Source organism: Colias croceus, chromosome 4 (genome assembly GCF_905220415.1).
Source record: "Colias croceus chromosome 4, ilColCroc2.1".
In the NCBI taxonomy this organism is placed as follows: Eukaryota; Metazoa; Arthropoda; class Insecta; order Lepidoptera; family Pieridae; genus Colias; species Colias croceus.
Window position 1 is genome coordinate 1,570,850 of NC_059540.1, and position 26,265 is coordinate 1,597,114.

Consider the following 26,265-nt stretch of genomic DNA (forward strand, 5'->3'; position numbering starts at 1 on the left):
TAACCAGCCTTTGCAAGTTGCAACATTAGGCAAAACTGTCACTGCCAGTTCTGACTTTTGTATATTGACACTTGACAGTCAGTCGATAACATCAAAATTCAAACATGTCAAAACAAACCGCGGAATTCTGTATTCCTGTAGCGGAATCGTACAAATCATGAAAATATGTGAAATTATCCTATTTTTATGTGATTTATATGAACGAAAATATTATGTAAAACACGAAAAAGTGAAGAGTTAATACACAGAATGAAATAACAATATACAATAATAAGAATCTATACTAGTCATTGACTAAGTTGACCAACTATAAAAAATATTTGTAAATAAAAAAGACGCGTATTATTTCTCATTATATTAAAATGGATCCAGAAAACAGAGTGGTTGTTTTAATTGATATGGATTGCTTTTATTGTCAAGTCGAAGAAAAATTAAATCCAGATTTGAAAGGAAAACCAATAGCTGTTGTGCAATACAATCCTTGGAAAGGAGGCGGGTAAGAAAACTGAATATCATTGTATTATAAACCTTTACAAAATATTTCTATACTGTCTGTTATAAGTGAAGTTACTTGCTGAAATATCTTGCCCACTTGTTAAACCACTTAACATCATTTCACAGCATAGACTGCGGTAAAACTGTACATTATAGGGCGTGGAGTTGAGAGTCGACAATTTTTTTGTGGTTAGCTATTGTCCTATGGAACCCAAATCTGAAATTTCACACTAAGGAAACTTTTAGTTTTTGAGTTACGAATTTTTGAAAATCGGAACATTACTATAGAAAGTTACTCCATCTTGTTTTTGTTACGCATATTTATTATTTTGTCAATGTCAAATTTGGCGTAAAACAATTCGAGACGCTCCGCTCGCTGCGCTCGCTCCGCTCGGTTGTCAAAAAGTCTAACATAACCTAACCTAACTTGTTTCGAGTTCGGAGAGTTTTTTTTTTTCGTAAAAAGTTAAACAAAATAAATTAAGTGTCAAATTTGGCTATTCATTTGCATTTCACGTAAAACAATTCGAGACGCTCCGCTCGATTGTTTAAAAAAAGTCTAACATAACCTAACCTAACTTGTTTCGAGTTCGGAGCGTTTTTTTTTTCGTAAAAAGTTAAACAAAATTAATTACTCTACTTAATGGTTAGAAATGTTGTACCTACTTGAAATGAATCACACTAAGCAGGTAGGTACTGTGTGTCAGGTTGACATTGACAAAACAATAAATATGCGTAACAAAAACAAGATGGAGTAACTTTCTATAGTAATTTTACGATTTTCAAAAATTCGTAACTCAAAAACTAAAAGTTTCCTTGGTGTGAAATTTCAGATTTAGGTTCCATAGGACAATAGCTAACCATAAAAAAAATTACGACTCTCAACTCTACGCCCTATAATGTACAGTTTAGCCTAGACTGCATCTCAATCATTTTAATAAGAATTACCTATCATGTTTTGCCAGCAGAATGATCCCAAAGTCATAAGTTTTGTATGTTTAATATAGGATCATAGCTGTAAATTATGTAGCGAGAGCAATGGGAGTCTCCAGACACATGAGGGGTGATGAAGCCAAGGAGAAGTGTCCAGAAATACAGCTACCTTCTGTTCCTTGCCAGAGAGGAAAGGCAGACATCACAAAGTAAGTTTAATAGTTAAAAAAACAGATTTGGAATATTAACTACCTAATACCTAAGAGGATGTATTTATAAACAACATAAACTAGGTACATTATTGCATAACATTTCAAATTTTCTACAATATTGATATCTATATTTTTTTCGTAATTTTATATTGTTTATTCAGATACAGAGACGCAGGAAAAGATGTAGCTAAAGTTCTTCAAAGGTTTACTACTTTACTAGAAAGAGCATCCATTGATGAAGCTTATTTGGATATAACCGCACCTGTGAGTTTTTTTTAATGGATAACTTATATTTTTTTAAATCATTACAAAAAATATTGTGTATGTTTTATTCTTATTAGGAATTAAATCTTATAAAAAATTACTTATTGAGTGTTAATTTGGACAGAAGGCATAGAGGCCTTTAAATATAATTAAAATGCCATACCATGCATGCCATACAAGGGAACAGGTTTAAACTAATTATCTATTCCAGGTACAAGAAAGACTCAAAACACTAAACATAAACACAATAACAAGTGGCATGATGCCCAATACCTTCGCACTCGGCTACCAAAGTATACACGACTTTGTGTCTGACGTACACAATTATGGTGGTGAGTGTATGGAGTTTGATATGGAACACGCAAGCCGCCTGCTGGTTGGTGCGGTTATCGTGAGCGAGATTAGAGCTGCGGTGTTTGAAGAGACAGGTTAGAATAGTATTTATGATGCTTTTTATTCAAATTTTAAAGCTGCAAATTTAGATATCTAACAGAATTGACAGTGGTTTCTAAAACGAAATTCTTTCATCCTATCTGGAATGTGTAGCTTTTTGTTCCAAGCTATTGATTTTTCTTTAAGTTAATCTCTCACGCGTCCTACTATAAAATACAGATTTAGTTACGCGCGAATAACGTGCGTAGGACGTGCGAAGGTTGTAGAATTTTTCATTTTGAACATCATTGCTAGATGCTGCTATTACAAAGTAATTAATATCTATCAATCACAGTGAAAAAGCTTAGATTCATTTATTTATTAATTATTTATATTTTTAAACAATTTTACCCATTTTACCATTCATATTTCCATATTTCAGGCTACCAATGTTCAGCTGGGATCGCACACAACAAAATTCTCGCGAAACTCGTTTGTGGAATGAACAAACCAAACAAACAGACAGTTTTACCCAAACACTCCATTAATTTGTTATACAAGTAACTATTATTTTATTTTTTTTGCTCAATTTTAAAATATGTATTACACATTTTGTACACCTTGTTACTATGTATGTATTACACATTGTTACTGATTTTCAGAACCCTTTCCTTAAAGAAAGTGAAGCACTTGGGTGGAAAATTTGGAGATATTGTGTGTGAGACATTGAAAATTAAACTAATGGCGGAACTTCAGAAGTATACGGAAAAGGAACTGCAATCTAGATTTGATGAGAAAAATGGGTAATGCATTTAAACATCTCGGGTTTTCTAATCCATACTAATATTATAAATGCGAAAGTAACTCTGTCTGTCTGTTACTCAATCACGCCTTAACTTCTGAACCAATTGGCATTGAATTTGGTATAGAGATATTTTGATATCCGAGAAAGGAAGGCTACTTTTTACCCCGAGAAATAGGATAGGTTTTATCCCGTAAATCCCATGGGAACCGAAACTGTGCGGGTTTTTCTTTGACTGCGCGGGCGAAGCCGCGCGTGGAAAGCTATGTAATGTTATAATTTCCATTTAATTTTGTATCACATATAAGCTGTGAATAATAACTACTGTCTTCAATGATTAAATGCACACACATTCATTTTTTTTTAAGTTAGGATTAGGCAAGCTTCGCTTCGCCTGATGGAAAGCGACAAGCGTGGTTTACTATGGAGCATGTTTGCCTAATAAGTGTCTATTCACATTTCTCTTGAATAAATCCAGCATAAATTCATGTTCGATCTTTGCTATAAATCTTTAATATGAACTATGAACATAAAAATCTACAGGACACACATTATGTTATAACATCTACCTCATTGTAAACGAAAAAAAATAACAAGTCTATTCATATTCCAGAACGTGGTTGTACAACATAGCTCGCGGCATCGATCTCGAGCCAGTGCAAGCGAGATTCAACCCAAAGAGCATTGGATGCTGCAAGCAATTCCGCGGTAAATCCGCCCTAACCACCTTAGAAAGTTTGAAGAAATGGCTCAAAGATCTTGGAGACGAAATCGAGGATAGGTTAGAGAAAGATGCAGTGGAAAATAACAGGTGTCCAAAGCAAATGGTGGTTAGTTTTTCTACACAGATGCCAGATGGAAGGGATACCAGCAGTTCCAGGTCATATAATTTTGGTTCAGAGGACGATCTGTGTGGGGAACTGTTCTCTGCTAAGGCATTGGAATTGTTGTTGGATAGTGCGGAAGGGTGTAAGCCTAAAGGTGCGTATGGTTTTGGAGCTTAGTATGTCTTTTTTATTAAGATCAGCTCCGAATTAAAAAAAAATATGTTTAATCTTTCAATCAACACGTTTTTTTTTCTAAGTAACACTTAGTGACATATCACACTAGCGGATTGCGAGCGGTTTCAAAGCGGAGCGGGCGCGCAACGAACACGCCGCGGATGCGCAGCGAATTCGTCGCGGACGCGCAACGATTTCGCTGCGAATAGAAGCGTCGACGTCAATTTGTATACTCTCGCACAAAATCCAGCCATTCCGCCTTGCCTAACTTCCATTCAATATTTCCATCGTTTCTGTGGCACTCAATTTTTTAACCGTACTGTGGAAATGCACTTACTTAACTAAAGATGTAATAACAACTGGAGTTGTTAAAAAAGGTGCTATAAAATTGAATTACTAGGACTTTTAGAATGTACCATACATTCCAGAAGTATGTAACAACTGACCAGTATAATCTCTCCCATAGCAACGTATGATAAAAAGAATTTTTGTGAACCTAATTATGAGCAAAGTGATAGTGAGTTACTGGTTGCTTGATAAAATTTTCTATTCACTGCTATTTATCTAATAATAAGATAGCCCTGTTTTAGTTAAGTAGCTTTAACATTTATTTCATTAAAAAACACAAGTTTTAAATAAAATAATCATCTATATTATGCCAAAAAAAAACAGAAACTAAAATTTTTACAGAAGTTAAACCCATATGTAATTATTTTCAGATGATGAAGCAAATAGAAAGTTAAAAGCTCCGATAAAATTTCTCGGTATCAGTGTGGGTAAGTTTGAAGATAATGACTATAAGAAAACCAAGAAAATAAAAGATTACTTTAGCGCGGGCACTTCTAAAGGAACAAGTGATGTTAAAGAGAATATTAAACCAATTGAATCCACAACTGAGAAAACAACATATGATAAAAACGCAGGCGGAAAAGAATACATCATAAAGAAATTCTTTAAACAAGAAGATAAATTGAAGACCAACAAAGAACTTACAAATACCGAGAAACCAATACTGGAGTCCAGTTTAGATAAACAAGAATCCTTTTTCGCGAAGTTTTTAAATGGTAGTAAAGAAGTAGACGCAAAAAATAAAATTGATAGATCAACTACACCAGTTTGTAAGGTCGTTACTTGTGGAAATGAAAGTAGTAACGATACAGATTACTCTGGATCCACAATTGATGACGAAATAAATAAAAGTGCCGCGATGTTTGAAGACGATCCGGAAGAAGTTGATAGAGTCAGTAATATGAGAAAATTACTTAACAGCACGATTGTACAAAATGTAGAGACGAGAGGCAGTTTTCATGATGATGAAGATAAAAACGTCAAAAATGAAAATGTTCCAGAAAATAATATAGAAACGATACAATGTTCTGAATGTGGAAAAAGTATAACTTTAGATATGTTCGACACGCATGCTGATTACCATCTCGCTCTAAAGCTGAGAGATGAAGAGAGACAACAATTCCGGAAAGAAAAGGAGAGAATGAATCCTATTGATAAAACTAAAAAGCAAGATGAGAAAACAAAGAAGCAAGACATTCCAAAAATTGAAGTTAAATCTATAGCGAATTTCTTTGTCAAAGTAGATGATAGTGTACCAAGTAAAATGTGTTCTGAATGTGGTAGGAAAGTGCCGGTAGAGAAATTTGCGGAGCATTTAGATTTTCATGAAGCACAGAGACTAAGTAGAGAAATAAATAGGCCAGTAGCCAGTACGAATAGTAGAGAATTAATGGCGCCAGTAATGAATAATAGACCAGAAACAAGTTCAGCAAAGAGAAAAAGAAAATCAACATCGCCAGTTAAGAAACCGAAAGTGCCGTGTAAATCAATAGATTTGTTTTTTAGGCAGTGATATTTGTAGTATATTTATGTGTAAAAGAGGCCATGTAAATCAATAATGTTTTATGGTTGTAGGTAATAGGTATATGAATTTTCGAATATTATATGAATTTTATATATTTGTAAAACAAAGTGAATAATAAACCAATGGATTTTTTATTCTCGTCTTTTTTATTATCCTTGTACTGCAAATTATTTAGTTATAGTTTCATAAAATAATGTTATAATTTATAAAGGTCGTTATTTATCGTACAAGATTTGGGCATTTACCTCTATACCTAAAAGCTCAGAACAGAATAAAATTAGGTAATTAGAACAGGTTGGAGTTCCAACAACAATCCATACTTAATATTATAAATGCGAAAGTAACTCTGTCTGTCTGTCTGTTACTCAATCACGCCTAAATTACTGAGCCAATTTTCATGAAATTTGGTATGGAGATATTTTGATACCCGAGAAAGGACATAGGCTAGGTACTTTTTATCCCGGGAAAATGACGCAATCCCACGGGAACGGTAACTATACGGGTTTTTCTTTGACTACGCGGGCGAAGCCGCGGGCGGAAACCTAGTAATTTATAAAAATAGCGTTTCTTGCTACTAATTAACAAAGTGCTCGTGCCGTGCCGTGCTCGTGTACGTCGTCGTCGTACAGTACGTATCAAAACTAATCGCTTATTTTGTATAGGTAGTTAATTATGTTATGTACGTACTACATAATATAATTTATGAGTTTTCTTTTAGAGTGGTTCTCCGTCGTCAAGGTTCTTTATAAATGCTTTGAAAACTTTGACATCCAGATTCGCACTGTGTGCGAGACGCGGGACGTGATTTGCCGGGACGCGAGACATGTACACTGTACACTAGCGCGCGAATAATCAAATCAATAGCACAATATACAGATACATACAGTAAGGAAACTTCATACAAAATTTTCGAAATGGCTCCCCCCCCCCATAAAGCGTGTTTACGAGGGTATTGAGGGGGATCGATAGTAGCGGGTGACACATCCACAGATTTTGAATATAGTATGGAAAAAAGTTTAAAGTGATGTCAATTCACATTAAATAAATATCGATTGTTTCAGTTTGTAGCCCTTTCAATAAATATATTTGTAAATACCGTATCTGACTACAAGTTAAAATGAGAGTATTTTTTAATTTCTATAGATATGCATGAGTTTTTATTTTCTATCAAAATGATAGCTACAAATAGTCAATATTAGGAGTCCATTCTGTTTATAGATCGCATCTATTTATACGCAATCTAGAAGAGCACAAAAATCTAAAAAAATTGAAACCTAAAAAAATCTTGTTTAAATTTATGTGCATAATTACGTAAATATTAGGGAAGAAAAAGATAGATAATTATTATAATTATTGTATTTTTATCGATACGTGGCGTCTCCACTTTGTCAAGCACTAAGCCCGTCAAACTATTTTCTTTTTCTTCCTAAAACAAGAAGGTAGAGGTTCTATGCTCGTATAATAATATGTAATTTTAATTTATTTTTGCATATTTTGTGTTTTTTAATTTAATTTAATTTATCGTTTTAAAAATAATTTAGTAGGTATACCTACATACAAGTATTGTAAATTCTGGTTTAAAATAATTATTGAATATATGTATAATACAAATATCAAGCATTATAAATAATTTAGGTACATTAAATAGCCTTCGGCGTCCATAACAAAACAAGATTTCGAAATATTATATAGCACTGATAAAAACGTATTTATTTACTTTTACAAGCTATTCATATTTAGGCTACACCATTTTTGTATTTTAACGGGTTTTAATCTCAAAATTACCACAAAATCAACTGTGAAAAAAAGCAAACAGAAATATACAGGCCGAATTGATAACCTCCTCCATTTTTGAAGTCGGTTAAATATCAAAAAGGTAACAGCCCTATAGCTATACGTCATAATTTCATCGCAGGGGCTTAGTTTCCTAACTGTATGTACGTAGCTTTTTGGTACGTAGTATATATCTGTCAACTGTGTCAATAGGTTGTGTCGCGCGCGTCCCCATACCAAACAGACGCAACAAATGAATCCTGCGCATTCGGTGAGCGCTCATAAAGCATTGTGATTCTTGTACTTTTACTATCTACTCTTGTCTTGCATTACGCTCATGCATGCTCCATGTAAAATGTTTTTAACAATAATAACTTTACACAGACGAGTCGTGTTCATTGTGGGAAATATTCTCATTTATTGCAGATGTGAAAGAAATATGTATATGCATAATACTAAGTCTTCCTAATGCTTTTTCGTATATTTTATCAGTCATTGTTGTTCAGGTAACCTTTGTACAGTTAAATGAGAGCAGGATATGTATAAAATATTGATAGCTTGGTGTAAGAATATTTAACTAAATTATTTTGAGTTTTCAAATAAAATAGGTCCAGTCCAGAAGCACCATGCACTCCCTAATAACTTAATTTCTCAAAAAAAAAATGAAAGCTATAGCATAGCATAGATATTAACATAATACTATACAAGGCTATAGTCATTAATGAAAAACTTAAGTGAGGTCTGGTTACATAGAGTCAAAAATATCAGTAATAAATAAAACACAATAATATAGTACAAAGTTTATTCCTCCGCACTAAATGCTGTAGATTTCATTCTGCACCTTCCTCCAGGCGTCCAGGGGTCCGTGCTCGGGCCTGTACTTCACGTTGCAGCCGTCGTTGGCGAAGCGACCCTCGTCACGCAGCCTCTCGAACTCCTCACGCTCGTACTTTGTGAAGCCCCACTTCTTGGATACGTAGATCTGTGAACGAAATTATTGTACTCGTAAAATCGTTGTATGAAACAAAAGTAGCTCCTTAACTGGAAAGTATTCGGAATCACATGTAACATTACTGGGATGGGCACAGCCAAAAATAAAACAAGATTAATGAAAGTTATTTCTTGTCTTTTCTAATATTAATAGTAAATTACAAAGTACATTTTTTATTTACCACACAGCCCAAGAAATATTAAAACTAAGATGGAATCAGTATGACTATAACAGCTTATGTATAATAACGGAAAAATATTCTACATAACATTTTTAGGGTAGTAATTTAAGTACAACTCCATATTAGTTTGACATTTTGGTTACAAAAATTATTAAACACTAACATATATTATAACGAGGCAACATACAAACCCATATCCTTCGCAATTCCGGGTACAATAACACATTTAGTAGTTAAGATAACACAAGTTCTTCGCACTCACCTTCTGACGACCAGGGAACTTGAACTTGGCACGCCTGAGCGCCTCAATGACCTGCGCCTTCCAACGGTCGCTGGAGCGCACCGACATGATCGGCTGTCCGATGCGCACACGCGCTACCGTGCCTTGCGGCTTGCCGAACGCACCACGCATCCCAGTCTGGAGCCTGTGAATACGTTATAATATAATTTCTAGCAAAGACAATTCTTACAGATATAAAATATCTATAAATGACGAAAGTCTACTTGAATAAATAAACATTTTAGTTTGCCATGCACCAAACTCGACAATTTTTTCACTCAACTAATAATAATACCTTGTTTAGAAAAAGGACTTTTGTATCCTCAAAATACAGAAAAAATTACCCCTAGGAAACTAAACCAAGTATTTTTATAGCTAATGTGTTATCCTGGTACATAATCTACATCAATGCCTAGTATCATGAAAATCTGTTCAGTAGTCTTCATGTGAATAACAAAGATAAATCAAAGATTCTTATAAACTTTCATATTTATATTTTACTAAAATCAATGGAATTACTTAGTATTGGTAAGTCTGCTACTTTTAGATTTCAAAAACTTCTGTATCACTTAATTTGTGAAATACGGCACAGACAAATATATGATATTTATTTGGATTAAAAAAATTTTCCCACATTCTTTTACCACATTATTGATAAAGATAACAATTCAATAAATATTTAAGACCAAAAGAGTTAATGATATGAAAAGACAAACATTACTATCCTCCTAATAGTCAGGTAGTAGCCAGTATGTATTGTTTTAAAGTTAATGTTATATTACAGTGAAATAACTACAATGTTTATTCCGATAATTCAAAGTAAATACTTTACAATACAGCAGGCGGGAAGAACAATACCTTGCCTATGGACAAGAAACGTTGACCAACTGTTTATTGTGCCATTTATTCCATTTACTTCTAGAAATGAAGTTATTTTCTTATCATTATCATGATTTATGATGATGAATCATATAAATAATGGTGCAATAATTCATGACATTAAAATCATATTACAACTTGCACTTAAAAAGTGCAATGATTCTTTTCATGATATGAATTTATAAAAAAAGAATTAAAATTTAACTGTCAAGTTACAAATTAATAAGATCACATTATTCAATTAACACACACATGCATATTTTACCACTTTACTGTGACTTGACTAGTAAGAACATTACATGAAAACAAACCTAAGTAGAGAATAGCTTTTAAATTTGACTCACCTATCAGCTCCAGCGCACGATAACATTTTGTTGATGCGGATAACGTGGAAGGGATGCAGCCGGATGCGAATGTGGAACTGATCTTTACCACAGTTCTTCACGAGGTACTTGTTGCAGCAAATACGGCCGGCTTCCAGAGCCTCCGAGCTGAGCTGCTCGTACTCATCGGACACTAAGTGCACGCATAGCGGGAAATCGTCCACCGCCGCCTTCTTCTTACCCAAGTCGAAGATACGGATCTTCGGGTCTGGGACACCACGACAGAACCGGGATTTTGGGTACGGTTTGTTTTTACAATACCGATAACTGAAATAAAATAGACAAGCCGTTAATAAGTCACGCTTTCACCAAAATATATGACGAAGAAGTAACATAACCAATGTTTACCATCTTGCTGGTCGGCGCCCCATTGTGCCCTGAAATATACAAATAAAAACACTTAGTACCACAGAACGTTACTATAATATTAATATGGATTAAAAATAGTAATATAATATTACGATTTCAATGGATAAATAAAATAACAACAATCCGCACCTTCACAGTGACACAGAGACGTCGAAAAAGAACTTTGGATAACTGTCAAAATTGGCAACTAAGTAGTAATGTTACCTTATTATATTGAAATGTTTTTGTGGTTTTATGTTTATGGTCAATCGATTTTTAAAGTTATATTATTATATCAATATAATTTGAAGAAAAATATGTACCGTTTATAGGTATACTGTTTAAAAAAAAATATTTTCATTAAACGAGTAACGTAGCAAGAAAATTCTGGGATTTTAGTAAAACAACACAACATAGTAAAACATCGGAATCAGTAAAAAACGACGTGTGGCACTCGGGGACTGCCGCGGTAAAGCTATTAGGTACATGCTATGCCTTCAAGCCACACCTCCGCCCGTCGGAGTGGGGAGCATGAGGTTTTTTCGTTACGGAATTTCTCGATTCGGTCCCCGAATGCGGGGCGCTCAAGGCCCGCTATAGAAGCTATGCAAAACCACGTAAAAACAATTCATTTTCACATGACACATCTTCCACGTCTATGCACTACTATATACAAAGAAAGAATCGTATTTTTCGAAGTGAGAATAAAACCAAAAGCCTTTGGAATGCAATTATTACATAAATCTTTACTGTCTTAACTCTTCTGAACAACACATTTAGACATCTTTTTTTCCATATTTTGCAAGAAACAAATCACAACAACTCAATAAACATCCGATTGATAAACTTTACACAACTTTTTAGAGTACCTATCTCTGAGCAACATTCAAAGTTGCCGTACGGTTTTTGCCTGTTTTTGCCAAGGGTTTTGCAAATTTCGAACCATTTAAGTTGCCATTTATAAATTACTTTACTTCACCACTACCCAAATTACTTCGAGTTTGAACCTTGTTTGAACAAAGCTGTTTTTTGTGTTTTTTAGTTTTTGATGTTCAAGTGACAATTGATGTCAACTTATTTGACTTTGACAACCATCATATTTACCTGCGATTTTGGGCTTACGATCAATTTTTCATTGTTTAGTGTTTTCGTGGTGATATCGTTGTTATTGTAGTAGTTCCAGCTGCATTTATTTAAAATGGGTGCTTTAACGAGTAGACAAAATGCAGGCGTAGAAGAAGCTGATGTCGTGTCCAATCATGCTTATAAATATCCCCCGAGATCGGGTAAGAAAATTGACCTTTACTTACGTTTTAACACATTCAGATTTCATCGCTACACAATTGACTATACATTAATTCATCTCTTTCTTCAATTTCTATATTAAATTGTAAGCGGACTAAATAATCAATAAATAGCGAAGAATCACAATTAAAATAATGTAGTTATTTTATTTTGTTGACACCATTTTTGTCATAATTAATTAAATTCAAGTAAGCATACACATTACATTTATTTACGTAGTATTCAATGCAATTATTATTCGTAATGTTGATCTTATACAATTTATATTTTGTTTTGGAAGGTAATTACTTTGGAAGCCATTTTATAATGGGTGGTGAGAGGTTTGATACTCCACAACCAGAAGCCTATTTGTTTGGTGAAAATGCTGATCTTAATTTTCTTGGCAGTAGACCAACACCAGTAAGTTATAGAATAAGGAAATTAAAATGAAACTGCCATTTATAAACCTTTTAAGAAATTATAAAGAATCATTTATTCAAATTGCTTATTAGTATAATTATAATTAAAAGGAAATTGTGCAGTTTATATTTTTTTTGTATAACTTATATTTCTCTTCATAGTTTCCTTATCCACCACCTCAATCAAACGAACCAACAAAAACTTTAAGAAGCCTGGTTAACATTCGTAAAGAATCACTAAGGTTTGTGCGCTGTCCAGAGCCAGTTGGAAAGCTGAGTGATACAAATAAGATAGATGGAGCCCTCAAGCCAGTTAATTGTAATACAAAAGGGACATACTATAATATAGAGTTCACTTTCGATAGTGATGTTAGATGCGCTATAACGGTTTTCTACTTCTGCACTGAGGAAGTCACTCCTACTGGAATTGTGTAAGTTTGTATTTGAGATAACTTAAAAATCCATAAAATGCTGTTTATTCACAGATAGAGTAGAACTATTTCTCCTATGCATATAGTAAAATGGAGAACGTTTTTTTTTTCTTGTATGAAAACTAGATTAATTTGTTTAGATTCACATAGGCAAACTTAAATTTCTGTTCAGTCGTTCATTTATTTATTAAACCACATTTTTTCTTAATTCATTGTGTTTGATTTCAGTTATTATCCACGAGATCCATCAATGACGTCACAGACATACCACTATAAGAAGGGTGCTAATCAGCAGTTCTGTCAAATTTCACATGTGTTTGACCCTTCTAAATATCCAGAGGAGGATTTAGTGTATAACGCTGACAGGGAGATCATTCCGATAGCTATATATTGTGTGGTGGATGAGGGACAAGATGGTAAGATGTGTGATGTGTATGGTAATTTTATTAAGATGAAAAGTTTGTTTGTTATATGTGCTAATCTCAGGAACTAATAGTTTGAATTGAAAAAAATTACATTGGATACTCCAAATGGACTATCAATAAATATTGAGAATGTTTTTTTGCAAATAAATATATATATTTTTTTTTAATTTCTATTTTTTCCAGAAATTCGACAATCTCATACAACAATAGCAATTGTGGAAAAACATTCCGATGGAACATATGTGTTGAAAGCTCTGAAGCAGAAACTATTTGTTGACGGTCTGTGCTATTTGTTGCAAGAAATTTACGGTATTGAAAACAAAAATTTGGACACTAAGGTTAGTATCCAAGTTAATTCGATGATCTTTTAAGCATCAAAACCTAAAGGTTTATATAAATTTTATCAATTGTATCAGAATTAAATATTATAGGACATTATTACACAAATCGACCTAGTCCCACAGTAAGCTCAATTAAGGTTTGTGTTGTGGGTACTAGGTGACGATAAATATAATATTTAATAAATACATATATGTATAGATAATAACACCCAGACCCAAGAACAAATAATTGAGTTCATCACACAAATATTTGCGCTGACCGGGGATCGAACCCGGGACCGTCGGCTCAGTAGGCAGTTACTAGTTTACCACTGCGCCAACCGCGTCGTCCGCAATTGTTATGCCATTGTACATATTGTTACTCAATAATCAATTTTAGCGTTTATTTACTTGACCATAGCCAACATCGGATGAAGAGACAGAAGACGGTGGTTCCGAGTGTGTAATATGCATGTGCGACGTCCGTGATACACTGATATTACCCTGCCGCCATCTTTGTCTCTGCAACTCGTGTGCAGACTCGCTACGGTACCAAGCGAACAACTGCCCGATATGTAGGGCGCCGTTCCGCGCCCTGTTGCAGATTAGGGCGCTGCAGCGGATTACTAATTCGCCCACGTCGCCAGCTCTGCTGCCCGCTGCTAGTCCACCTGATGTGAGTGGTTTATTGAAGAAATTTATAGGAGAAAATTTTATTGGAATTCAATGAAAATATAAATAAAGATGTTTATTGATAAATATAGTTGTAGTATTGTAAAATAGTTTATTGTGTACAATAATGCAATATACATATATTTGGTTTTTAAATAAAATTATATTTTTCTATATACTATAGAAAAAAATAGACAAACTGGGTAGAGACTAAGATCAGTAATTAAATGAAGAGACAGTAACAATACATATTTTACGAACCCTACAATTTCTTGATGTCAATAATGTCATATTAACTATCACAATATAACTGTGAACACAAAGTCATCAACAGTCACGCCGCCTCCGCACGTACACAGAGCGTACGAAAAGTTCAAATTTCCAAGACATTCTAATTTTGAACGAACGATCAAAATTCCAAAACGTTCCAAACTAAACCTATAATCCGGATCTGTTCAGGGTAAAAGTGAATAGGCTTTTTCTAGGCAGGCATGCCCATTGATAGACTGCATCACTACTTACCCTATCTTCAATAATAAAAAAGACGTGTGTCACTCGGGGACTGCCGCGGTTAAGCTATTGCATGCTATGCCTTCAAGCTACACCTCCGCCCGTCGGAGTGGGGAGCGTGAGGTTTTTTCGTTACGGAATTTCTCGATTCGGTCCCCGCGCTCAAGGCCCGCGATAGAAGCTATGCAATAGCTTAAAATCAAATAAAAATAAAACTGGCCACAACAGGGCAGCATGGAGAACATCCCCGCGGGCTACGAGCCGGTGTCGCTGATAGAGGCGCTGAACGGTCCCCGGCCGCGTGCCAACCCGGCGCCGCCCGCCCCCGCCCCCGCGCCCGCGCCCCTCGCCCCGCTGCCGCCCCTCGCCCCGCTCGCCCCCGCTATAGCCAGCCCCGATACGGACACGTCGCAAGTGAGTACCATACAGATATGGAATTAAAACTTATAATATGGTCTTACCACAAAACAATATATACACAGTCTAACTTTAAACCCGTGATCTGTCACTTTAATATTTTTCTATGTGAAATACGACAAAACCAGATTACACCCGCGCTTAAAGTTAAACCCTCATATTCACATTAAAGTTAAACCCTGTCTAAATTTTTTTGTGGTAAGAATAATGTGTTCTACTGACTTCTTTTTTTAATGTTATTGAATCGTCGTTGCATAGATAGAATTACTTTATTACCCAAGTACGTACGTTCAGTACTTTTTTATTCCGAAGTTACGGAAGTCACTTTTACGCATTCTTCTGATGTATGTTAAAATAAAGTCATAGCTAGTTTTTAACGTATGTCACTTGTTGAGACTTTTTGTTTGTTGTTGTTTTTATTACTCTTTTTTTGAGAATTCAAATGTCGTGAATACGTATAATAAAAGAATACATTTAACCTATCTTAAACAAAGTACATTAACGCTGTAATTGCACCGTATGTATGTATGTCTGTCCGTCAGGCGGCGGAGGTGCTGAACCGCTGCGTTGTGGAGCGCAGCTCGTCCACCAGCCTCGCCAGCCGCCGCAGCAGCTCGGTGGACAAGCGGGACAGGCACGCGCCGCTCACACCCGAAGTATACACACAAACAAACATACACACATAAATACACACAAGTACGCATACACGCACGCACATATCCGTACACGCACGTAACACACACGCCCACAATACGCACTCACGTACCATTACATACTAAAGTACACACACATGCATGCATCTTGTACAATCGCAATACCCACACGCACGTACTCATCACCAGCTAGCCTTAGCCGTTATATTTTCCGTTTCCTATGCCACAGGTAACCCTCAAGTAACATATTTATACCTTTCTAAACCACCTGTTAACGACCACCTATCAAATACTACCAACAGTGTACATACGTTTGAAAAGTAACACTCTCTTTCTAAGAGAATTAACAAGCTTTTGTTTTTTTTTTTTCAGTTTCGTATGTCGGTTCTGCTGGCACGTGAACAAGGAGGTGCGCTGTATTCCCACAGCAGCAGTGTGCCCGAACATCTTGCCAACTGCAAGGTGTGTTATAAATGTTGTATTATGTGGTAATTAAAAATTATGCATACAAGATATCCGCCACGATACTTTCCTTACCGTACCGTACAGTACCCATTCGTTTTTTTAAGTCCGGTCTTTTCGTAATTTTAATAATTTCAGAATCACTACATAGTATAAAACAAAGTCGCTGTCCCTTTGTATGCGACAAATACAAACGGTCGGTCGGTCAAATCTTTAAAACTACGCAACTGATTCTGATGCGTTTTTTTTTAATAGATAGAGTGATTCAAGAGGAAGATTTTAGTATATAATGTATTAGGTTTTAGACAAACCGGGCGAAGCCGCGGGTGGTAAGGTAGTGTAAATATAAAATATTATTGTGTATACATTTCTATTTATAATGCAAATACTACATTCCAGAGCTCCCTAAACTCCGTACACCGCTCTGAAGAGGAGAGCTGCTGTTCCGGCGAAGTTGTGAGGAGCGACGCGGGGGAGGAGGTCGAGGAGGAGGGGGAGGGAGGGGAGGGGGAGGGGGAGCCCGATAGCGAAACCGAGAGGAGGTCGCCGCTATTGACACACGTGCATAATGGGGTGAGGTGGTGTTTGAAAATGGTTGAAAATGGAAATAGGAGGGATAAATGCTAATAAGTTGCCTTTTAAATTTATGTTTGTAGGCTATATCTATAAAATAAGACAATCGAAAGCTTATAAATGTGCATGTAATGTTTCCAATAAAAAAAAATATATTTGTTTGTATCGATTAAGCACAGACATCTATGCAACCGTTGTTATTTTAAATTTCGTAATATAATCTGTTAAAAAAAGCTCACCTTTGCTATTGGTTATAGTTTTGTTTAAATTACCATCAAAGAGCATTGAAATAATAGTACTACGTATGGGGGAGACACCACGAACAAAATCTGTGCGCCATTTTTTTGCTCTAACTAAGTTTTAAAAATTATTATCTAGGTAGGTACTTACCGATGAAAGTTATTCCTTTGCACTTTTCCGTATTATTTGTGCAATATCGTAACACACACGAGTGCATATTTGATGCGTTTCATTTCAAAACAAATAAAAAATGAGCGTGTAGTTACGCCATATGGCGTATGTTGAGCGGAACATAAGTGATGTAGGCGGTGTCGTCTCCATATGTATATCTCAATGTCAGAGAGTACATTAAGGGCCGATTTTTAAATGCTTGGATAAAATTTATCCGTCCAATAAATTATTACGCGATAATATTAAAATGTCACATAAACTGTCAAATACGGGCAATTAGAATACGTTTTTAAAATGGTAGTTTTATACATTATTCGACGAATAAGTTTTATCCAAGCATTGAAAAATCGGCCCTTACAGAGATATTAACATTTTTATTGCGCAGATAGTGAAATCGAACGGAGCTATACGCACGGGCGCTGCGGGCGCGGGAGCAGAGGGGGCACCTGCACTTGCTCATATCGATGATGATGAGCCTGATGTACAACATTGTGAGTTTATTTGTTAACTAGCTGTTGCCCGCAGCTTCGCTTGCGTGGAAAAGATAAATTTTCATGGTATAAGTTTTCATCCCCTATTTTACCCCTTTAGGTGATGATTTTCTAAAATCCTTTCTTAGGGGACGCCTACGTTATGACATATACCTGCATGCCAAATTTCAGCCCGATACGTCCAGTGATTTGAGCTGTGCGTTGATAGATCACTATATCAGTACCTTTGAGTTTTATATATATATATATAGGTTACGAGCTTATGATCGAGACTACCTGTTGAAGTCGGATAATTCTCTGACCACCTGCTCAAGATAATAGTTCAATTTATAGAAATATGTTAAATAGAAAAGTTATAGAGAATTTAATTCTCTACAATATTGATAATGATAACATATAGCGTAAGACCCATAGAAAAAGAGAAAAATCGATTTTAGTGACCTTTGACCCCTGATTTTAAACTTGCGACTACCCGATTATATGTGAATTTTGAGAACAGTGCTTGTTAAAATACAAGTTTTTATGTGGCAATATACTGGGTATCTCGACTTTCCGACCCCTTAAAATGACTGGTCTATACATAACATTTAATTTTCACATATTGTATTATCAAACAGAAATATTATGCGGTTTTGGCGTAAAAAAATGATTATATAATAAGTTACTAAGCTAAAACGCTTAAAATTAATGCTTGTTCGAATATATATTATGCTATATCCGTAGATCACAATAATTATTGTAGTTATTTAAGGGCCAAAATATGCTTGGAAGTTCAAATAATATTATTCTATTGTACTAAGCTATCATTTCATTTAGTCTAGGCAACAAAATAGTAGATCCCAGCAAGCATTCATTTTGTTTATAATATTTTATTGAAATAATATAAAAGAGAACAGACTCTGAAAAGCTACGGGTGAACGCCAAATATGAAGGAAATTACATATACAATTACCAAGACATATTGATTGCCCGATTTAATATTTAAAAATATTTAACGCATTAATCGATCTTAGTTATATGGCAATGGAGCGAAAAACATATTAAAATTATCACTAAGTCAAAAAACTCAGGTTCAGTTTTGCAATCACGTATATAAGATAACAAACAACAAAGTACCGTCATTGTAAAACGAGCTCTACCCCTAAAAGCTTAAGGTTTAATTTATTTACTTAACCAATAGAATTAAGTAACAACTAACCAAAGACCTCGCCACTGTAAAACGAGCTCTACAACATAGAGCTTAAGGTTTAATATGGTAACATTAACTCCATTCTAAAAGGAGCTCTAGCCCGAAAAGTTTAAGGTTCAAAAGACCTACACAATATAACATGGTAACAAATACAAAAAACATGTCAACCTAAAACGAGCTCTATCCCAATGAGATAAGATCTACTATATCTGTATAATGCAACAAGGTAACAACTATCAAAAACACGCCACACCAAAACAAGCTCTATCCCAAAGAGCGTAAGGTCTAATACGTGTTGTCGCACGCACGCAGCGGAAGGCCCGCGGCCGGACGCCGAGTCGCCGGCGGTCGCCGAGGACTCGGACTATTTCACGCCGGAGGACACTAACACGACCATACTCACTGTGCCCAAGCCGAATGCAGTAAGTGCGCGCTCGGTTGCTGGCACTTACGGTGTAGATTTGAAAAAAGAAGGCAAAAAAAAAACTTGAATTAAAAAAAAATTTCAGTTGCTGTAGTTTTTGCTTTGTCCCAATGTGTGCTACACTGTATTGTCTCACAACCGAGTGCTGTAGTGACGATGTTGTTGCTAAAATCTAATGTAACAAATTTTATTTGAGTTGTGTTATTTGAATTTTGAAAATAATACAATTTAGATTTTGGCAACACAATCGTAGTAGGTTTGACTTCACCAGCTTCATCGCCGAACATTTTTTTTTATGTTGGTATTTTTGTTTTTTTATTGTTTATTATTGCCATGTATTTTAGTTTCAGCCTTTGTAACTATATGCGCGCCATTTTGTTTTTAACATCTGTGCTCAGTAGGTGCGGGTGTGTGCAAGTGTGCTTTATCTGTAGTAATGAGATGATTTGTTGCAGGAAATAGTACCCAAGATGGCGGGCGAATGCGCGCCACAGCGTTGGGCTTTGCCGCATCATGTTACATCATTACCTGGTACGATACTTTTAAATTATTGTTTTCATTGCATACTTAACGTATTTTTTTCCATGTGTAGATATTTATTAATAATAAAAAGCTTCATTTTAATTTAGATTTTTATGTTATGTCACAATTTAACATCACTATAATTTAAAAATGAATCCCAAAATGTGTTGGTAAGCGCATAACTTGAGAACGGCTGAACCGATTTCGTTAATTCTTTTTTTATAATATTCCTTGAAGTTCGAGGATGGTTTTTATGTAGAGAAGTACCACGGGCGAAGCCGGGGCGGACTGCTAGTTTAAAATAAAATCAATTTTAATTCATTTAAATATCTAATTATTAGTCAGATTATCTACAAATCTCTTCCGCTTAGCAATTATTTCCACAACTCATGTCCTATGACGTTTAAAGTATTTGAATGCTATGTTTAAAGCTCGTTCATAATTATTTAATATGGCAACCCAAAACAGGTACCCCCTTATCGCAGTCCAGCGTACGTTCGTCCGGTGACTCGTACAGTTCAACATCATCTACCCGTCAGTTGCTAACCGCCGCTCCACTCACGGCTGACACTCCTTGTTAACATACATACAAAATATACGCTCTTCCACTATGAGATATATGTGTAAAAATACAGATTATATTATATAGTCTTAAGTTTTGACAGTTGGTCATTTTCTTTATCTGTACGTAGTTTATAATAATATATTCATCTATGCATATTATAGGACAGAGGGAGGTTTTTATTTTCTTTAAAATGTAATGTACATAAAGAGGTAAATTTTATTGATATTGCTTCTGAAGCAATTATATTTTATTTTATACGTTATGGTTTAAAACAGAGTAGGACAACTGATAACAATACTATTTTCTTTGTTTTGGTTTTTTCCTTTTGTATTACTTCCAATTTATAAAGGAAGGAATTAAAACTTTTTATTCAGCGCACCGTATTCATTACAACGAGCGCCATCTCTTCAAAAATTGCGTTATTTTTAAGTTAATAGTGATACATCTAGAGAATAGCATTAAATTCATAATTTTAATATTAATGTAACAAAAACTGTCGTTTATGATCGAATGTTAATTTCCCAAAATTGAGCAGCATTAAGTACAGAAAATTCTCTTAGATAACATTAACAGTTTAATATGAGGGGTGTAGAATCAAACGCAGCTAGTTGCTTGCCATACAAAAAATAACAAATCATTTTTTTTCGTTTTATTTCTGTAATGTTTCAATAATTGTAAAATGTTTTTGTACCTTGAATTTTTTTATTAAAATAAGCATCAAGTTAATCGATTGTAGTGATGTAGTGATCCACGCTGTAGTGATGTGACAAATAAATATTTTTTATCGACTACCTATCGATCAAATAAAGTTAATGTACTCGTTATTGTAAAATAGTAAGCAGTTAACTATTTCGAAAAATAATTTAATAGATTAAACAAATAAAACAAATACCATATTTTTGCACTTTTATTCAGAATCATGATAATACAAATAATGTGATAGCTGGTAATGTAGTCGTACAAATTAGGCATTTTGGTACATCCTAAAAGTGCCTAAAACGACAACAAGGGAGATTCATCACGAGGTTCACAAGTGAGCTCATCGTCACGCTCAACATCAATTTCTTCAAGAGACTCTGTGAAAAGAACGTTTACGTAGGCAAATGTTTTCCAGTCATTGCTGAAATGCTTTTGTAGCAATGTATTGACGTCTGACAGTTTTGCGGATTTTACGTTTATTAGACCAGTATTTATTTTGGTCGGGTTAATGTCGAAGATTTGCTTGTTATTTTTGCATGCGTTTTGACAAACCCCAGTTTCAGACTTATAAAAAAGTTCGCCTTTTATTTCCCATGTCGCTTCGAACGTTTTATCAAAAAAATCTCTTACAAAGAGTAGCTTTGAATGGCAAGCTGTTAGTGGGTTTCATAACTGACTGCACCGCCGTTATCCAATCAAAAACATCGACTGTATCTAATTTCACAATAGTTGCATGGTGTTTAATAATTTCTATATACTGTTCTGGTGGTATAATGACCTCACTTTTACCTCTTAGATCCTTTTCAATGTTGCCAAAAACACGATCAGCGGGCATGAAGGAATGCCCTGTGTCTGGAAAAACGACTTCTATAGATTTTCTTTGCGGTTTTGATAGAATCCATTTCGAGAGCATCCCGAGAAGTATGGTATTTTTGATTTGTCATACGCATCCATCAGCAACCAATCGAATTCAAGAGATTGTGGTCAAATCTGTTTTATTTAGAGTTTAGACGATCATACACCACAGACGCTATTTCATTGGAACCTTTAGCGTGAACGTCCTCAGTCCATACGTAGCTAAAAACGTTGTTTTTCGTGAGTGGATCCTTTGAACTACCTTCCACAACGGTTTCATTGTACAAGTATAATTGTCTGCTATAATAGCAGCTTTGATCAGGCACCTTCGGTAGCGGTAGGTTTTTCTAACAATCAAACGACACTGTCTTCAAGCCTTTTTCTTTTTCTTTGAGCAGCGAGTAGAAAGCATTAGCCCTCAGACGATGAACCCTTTGATGTATTCTCAAATCATTTGTTTTGATTCATCGTTTTCGTTTTTAAAATTTTCAGCAAACTGTAAACAGGTCGAGCATACATCTGTTCGTGGATTGCCGAAACCCAGGTTAAAGTGTGTATTGAAAATTGAGCGGAAGTAAGACCTTTTGATCGACGTTAGACCAGTTTTATCAATGAACATTCTATATAGCCTGTTTATGTTTAATGTGCTGGGCAAATAGCGTCTTGTGATGCTACTGCCGCGGCAATAATGAGTTTCTGAGAATGGAAACGAATTCAGAAATGTTTTTATACTATTTTGCTTGCTTGTGGGCATATAGGTGAATTTTATGGACACCACCTCTTCGCTCGACGGGCCCTGTGCTGTGGCGAAAGAAATTTGCGACAACGCACTGTACACTATACTTTGTAATGTTGAAACACTTCAAGAATGTGTTTTGACAGAGACACAAGCTTTTTTTTCGCGGGTATATGATATTTGATTGTGAACTCACGACCTTTCCTTGAAGTATTGTCCTTTTCGCGCCGTTGAACAGGTGGAATACCTATTATATTACAACATTTCTCTTGAGTTAATTTGTCCTTTTTTTATAAAACGCTGAATGAAAACTTTGAAGATCTATTAATTTTAATGTCTTGCTTTTTAGATTTTTCTCGTGCTTACAGGTTGGCTTATGTGGCAACTGCTTTGGTGAATTTTTATATGTACAGTGTCGAATGGCAAAAAAAGAGAGCTACCACACGCTCACGTTTTAATTTGGTTGAAAGATAAAATTCTGCCTCATGATGTAGATCATGTAATTAGTACCGAATTTCCTGACCCAAATGTAGATCCTGTATTATGTATATGAAATCGTTCAATATGGTACATGGACCCTGTGGCGCACTTCATTCTCACTCTCCTTGCATGCAAAACGGTCGCTGTACTAAACGATATCCAAAATCGTTAGTGGACCAAATTATAACAGGTCATGACGGATGTCCTTTATATCGGCGCTGTTCGCCAAGTAGTGGTGGATTTACAGCTGAAAAAAGAGTTCTTGGCCAACAAATCACTTTAGATAACAGGTGGGTCGTGCCATATTCTCCAGCATTATCTAGAGCTTTCGGAGCACATAATATAAATGTTGAATGTATGTGTATTGAATCTATTATGTATATATGTAAATATATTAACAAAGGTAGTGACCAAGCGTCATTTGCACTAAGAAATTACGAACGCGATGAGGTAGCTAAATATCAATCGGGACGGTACATTAGTTCGTCAGAAGTGTGGCGAATTATTAAGTTTTCCAATACACGAGCGACATCCACCTGTAATGCATCTCGATATTCACGCAGAGGGATGTCAAAGTATATATTTCAATCCAGAAAATGTAGCCGAGCGTTTAGTAAATCCAAGACGTACAACTCTTATAGCATTTTTTGAATTGTGTAGCACTGATAGCTTTGCCAAAAGTACTCTATTATGAGATTCCCGCATATATTACACATACGATAAACAACGTGGAGTATTTAACCGTCGTCGACGAGGCTCCCTAGTAGATGGCGAACCTCGAGTTTATAAGGAACATGTAATAGAAAGAGTACTGTACAGTGTACATCCAAACAATTTTGAATGTTTTTATTTGCGCCTATTATTACATACAGTGCGTGAACCAACATCATTTACTGACTTACGAAAAGTTGACGATATTTTATATCCTTCTTACCATGCAGCTTGCCAAGCTCGACACTTACTCGAAAATGATCAGCATTGGGACGATGCTTTAGCAGAATCATGCGTCAGTAATAAGCCCACTTAAGGAATCAAAACAAAATTGTAGTTGCTTCCTCGGGGATAGCAGCGATTTTGTTACCAGAAGGAAAAACAGTGCATACGATGTTCAAAATACCAATAGAAAAAACCTTAAACCTTGACCGCACGGAAAACCCAGTATGTGGTATTACTAGAAACAGTGACAAAGCGCCGGGAGTGTAGTTTAATCATCTGGGACGAGTGCATTATGGCTCACAAAAAAGCCATAGAGGCAGTGGACAGGACTCTGAGGAACTTCAGGCACATAGACCAACCCATGGGCGGATTAACTGTTCTTTTTTGTGGCGACTTCAGACAAATTCTACCGGTGATACCACGAGGAACACGAGCTGATTAAGTCAGAGCTTGCCTTAAAAGGTCGAGTCTATTTAACAACAAAAATGCGGGTGAGACTCGGAGATGACCCACATGCACAACAATTTTCAAATATATTATTAAAAATAGGCGAGGGAACTTTTCCAAATGATGAAGGAAAAGTAGCTTTAAATGATGAGTTGTGTTGTACTGTTTCGTCCCTGCAAGAGCTAATATTTGCGGTTTACGGAGACTTACGTAAATTTGTTTACGGAGACTTAAGCAGCGTTACGCATCAGCACAATACTTGGTTATGCAAAAGGTCCATTCTAACTCCTCGGAATGACCAAGCATCTGCAATAAATAATGGTCAGATATTCAAGGAGAAAGTCGAGAGTATATCTCTATTAATAGAATGATGGATCAAGAAGAGTCCACTAATTACCCCATAGAATTTTTAAATTCATTAAATGTTTCTGGACGTCCTTCACATATAATTAAGTTAAAAATCGGCGTTCCTTTTATTCTTCTTCGTAATTTAAGTCATCCGAGTGGTGCTTTCCCCGAAGTGTTTTAATCCCTCGAATACCATTGATTCCAAACAATTTTCCTGTAGCTTTGTGTTACGCCATGAGAATAAATAAGGCTTAAGGTCAGACCCTAGAAGTTGCTGGCGTACATCTTACCGCGAGTTGTTTTTCACACGGCCAACTATACGTAGCTCTTTCCTGTGTGAGTAGTCCAAGAAATCTTCATATTCATATTCCGGACGAGCTCACTAACAATGTTGTGTATGCTGAAGCTCTCAACTAAATTTCTGTCGCATTGTCACGATCACTTTTTTATTTTTGCTTTTCGTCACTGTCAGTAATTTAGTGCTACATGCTACTTATCGAAATTACTATGAAAAAAATACTTACTACAGAATGCGAGCTCAACAGCAGTAGCTCAATAGAGGGATCTCCTTAATTATTATAGGCTAGGCCCATAGAAATCTAAATAATGCCTAGCCGTATTTGGGTCCAATAGATATTTATAAGATGTCATTGTCAGAGTTACTCAAAATGTAGAAATAAACCATCTACGCGAAGACCCACATCCGCGGGGACGGAGTCGCGGGCGGAAGCTAGTCTGTAAATAAAACAATATGTATGTTTCACCACCATCCGAACAAAATATTACTCCGTCATTTATTCATTATAAACTATAATATAATATAATAAACGCTCTGTCTAAAGAATCAATGTGACACGGAATCATCGTTAAATAATTTATTTATGCCTTAAGCACACATTAAAACTACATTAAACATTACAAACAATAAGGGACCTAGAAAGTAAAAAAATCGTAATCTATTTATCGACATGCCCATCACTAACCTGTCTTTCTTTGTAATATTCCTTTTCCAGTTAACAGTGTTTCTTCCTTTTTTCCGCGCTTTATTAGATGAAACCTCAGTTACATTCACTTCCATTATGAAAAATTGACGTAATTTTCACTTAAATTCACTTGAAAAACCTTGTAAATCTATTTAAAAACAATAAAAAAACAACAACTTCTGTACGAAAACGTTATGCGACGCCATATTGAATTCACCACCAATGC

The 26,265-nt window shown here is 35.4% G+C and overlaps 3 protein-coding genes across 3 annotated transcripts; 2 read left to right on the plus strand and 1 right to left on the minus strand.

Annotated features, from left to right (window-relative positions):
• Positions 1 to 114: 114 nt before the first annotated feature.
• Positions 115 to 5,977, plus strand: LOC123691215 (DNApol-eta). The gene is made up of 8 exons (XM_045635508.1): positions 115 to 496; positions 1,503 to 1,637; positions 1,802 to 1,904; positions 2,116 to 2,332; positions 2,719 to 2,836; positions 2,939 to 3,079; positions 3,692 to 4,059; positions 4,799 to 5,977. Exons 1-8 carry the CDS (start codon positions 363 to 365, stop codon positions 5,938 to 5,940), a joined length of 2,358 nt encoding a protein of 785 aa, XP_045491464.1. The 5' UTR covers positions 115 to 362; the 3' UTR covers positions 5,941 to 5,977.
• Positions 5,978 to 8,513: 2,536 nt separating this feature from the next.
• LOC123691216 (60S ribosomal protein L10) lies at positions 8,514 to 11,028 on the minus strand. Its single transcript, XM_045635510.1, has 5 exons — positions 10,938 to 11,028; positions 10,788 to 10,816; positions 10,401 to 10,706; positions 9,160 to 9,322; positions 8,514 to 8,707 (listed from the first exon to the last, which is right to left on the minus strand). Exons 2-5 carry the CDS (start codon positions 10,808 to 10,810, stop codon positions 8,540 to 8,542), a joined length of 660 nt encoding a protein of 219 aa, XP_045491466.1. The 5' UTR covers positions 10,811 to 10,816; positions 10,938 to 11,028; the 3' UTR covers positions 8,514 to 8,539.
• An 869-nt stretch (positions 11,029 to 11,897) lies between these two features.
• Positions 11,898 to 25,791, plus strand: LOC123691217 (probable E3 ubiquitin-protein ligase MGRN1). The gene is made up of 14 exons (XM_045635511.1): positions 11,898 to 12,073; positions 12,373 to 12,491; positions 12,653 to 12,921; positions 13,150 to 13,337; positions 13,530 to 13,684; positions 14,088 to 14,342; positions 15,077 to 15,262; positions 15,808 to 15,921; positions 16,291 to 16,380; positions 16,780 to 16,953; positions 17,750 to 17,855; positions 19,357 to 19,466; positions 19,924 to 19,999; positions 20,459 to 25,791. The coding sequence occupies exons 1-14, from the start codon at positions 11,986 to 11,988 to the stop codon at positions 20,569 to 20,571; spliced, it is 2,043 nt and encodes a 680-aa protein (XP_045491467.1). The 5' UTR covers positions 11,898 to 11,985; the 3' UTR covers positions 20,572 to 25,791.
• Positions 25,792 to 26,265: the final 474 nt, after the last annotated feature.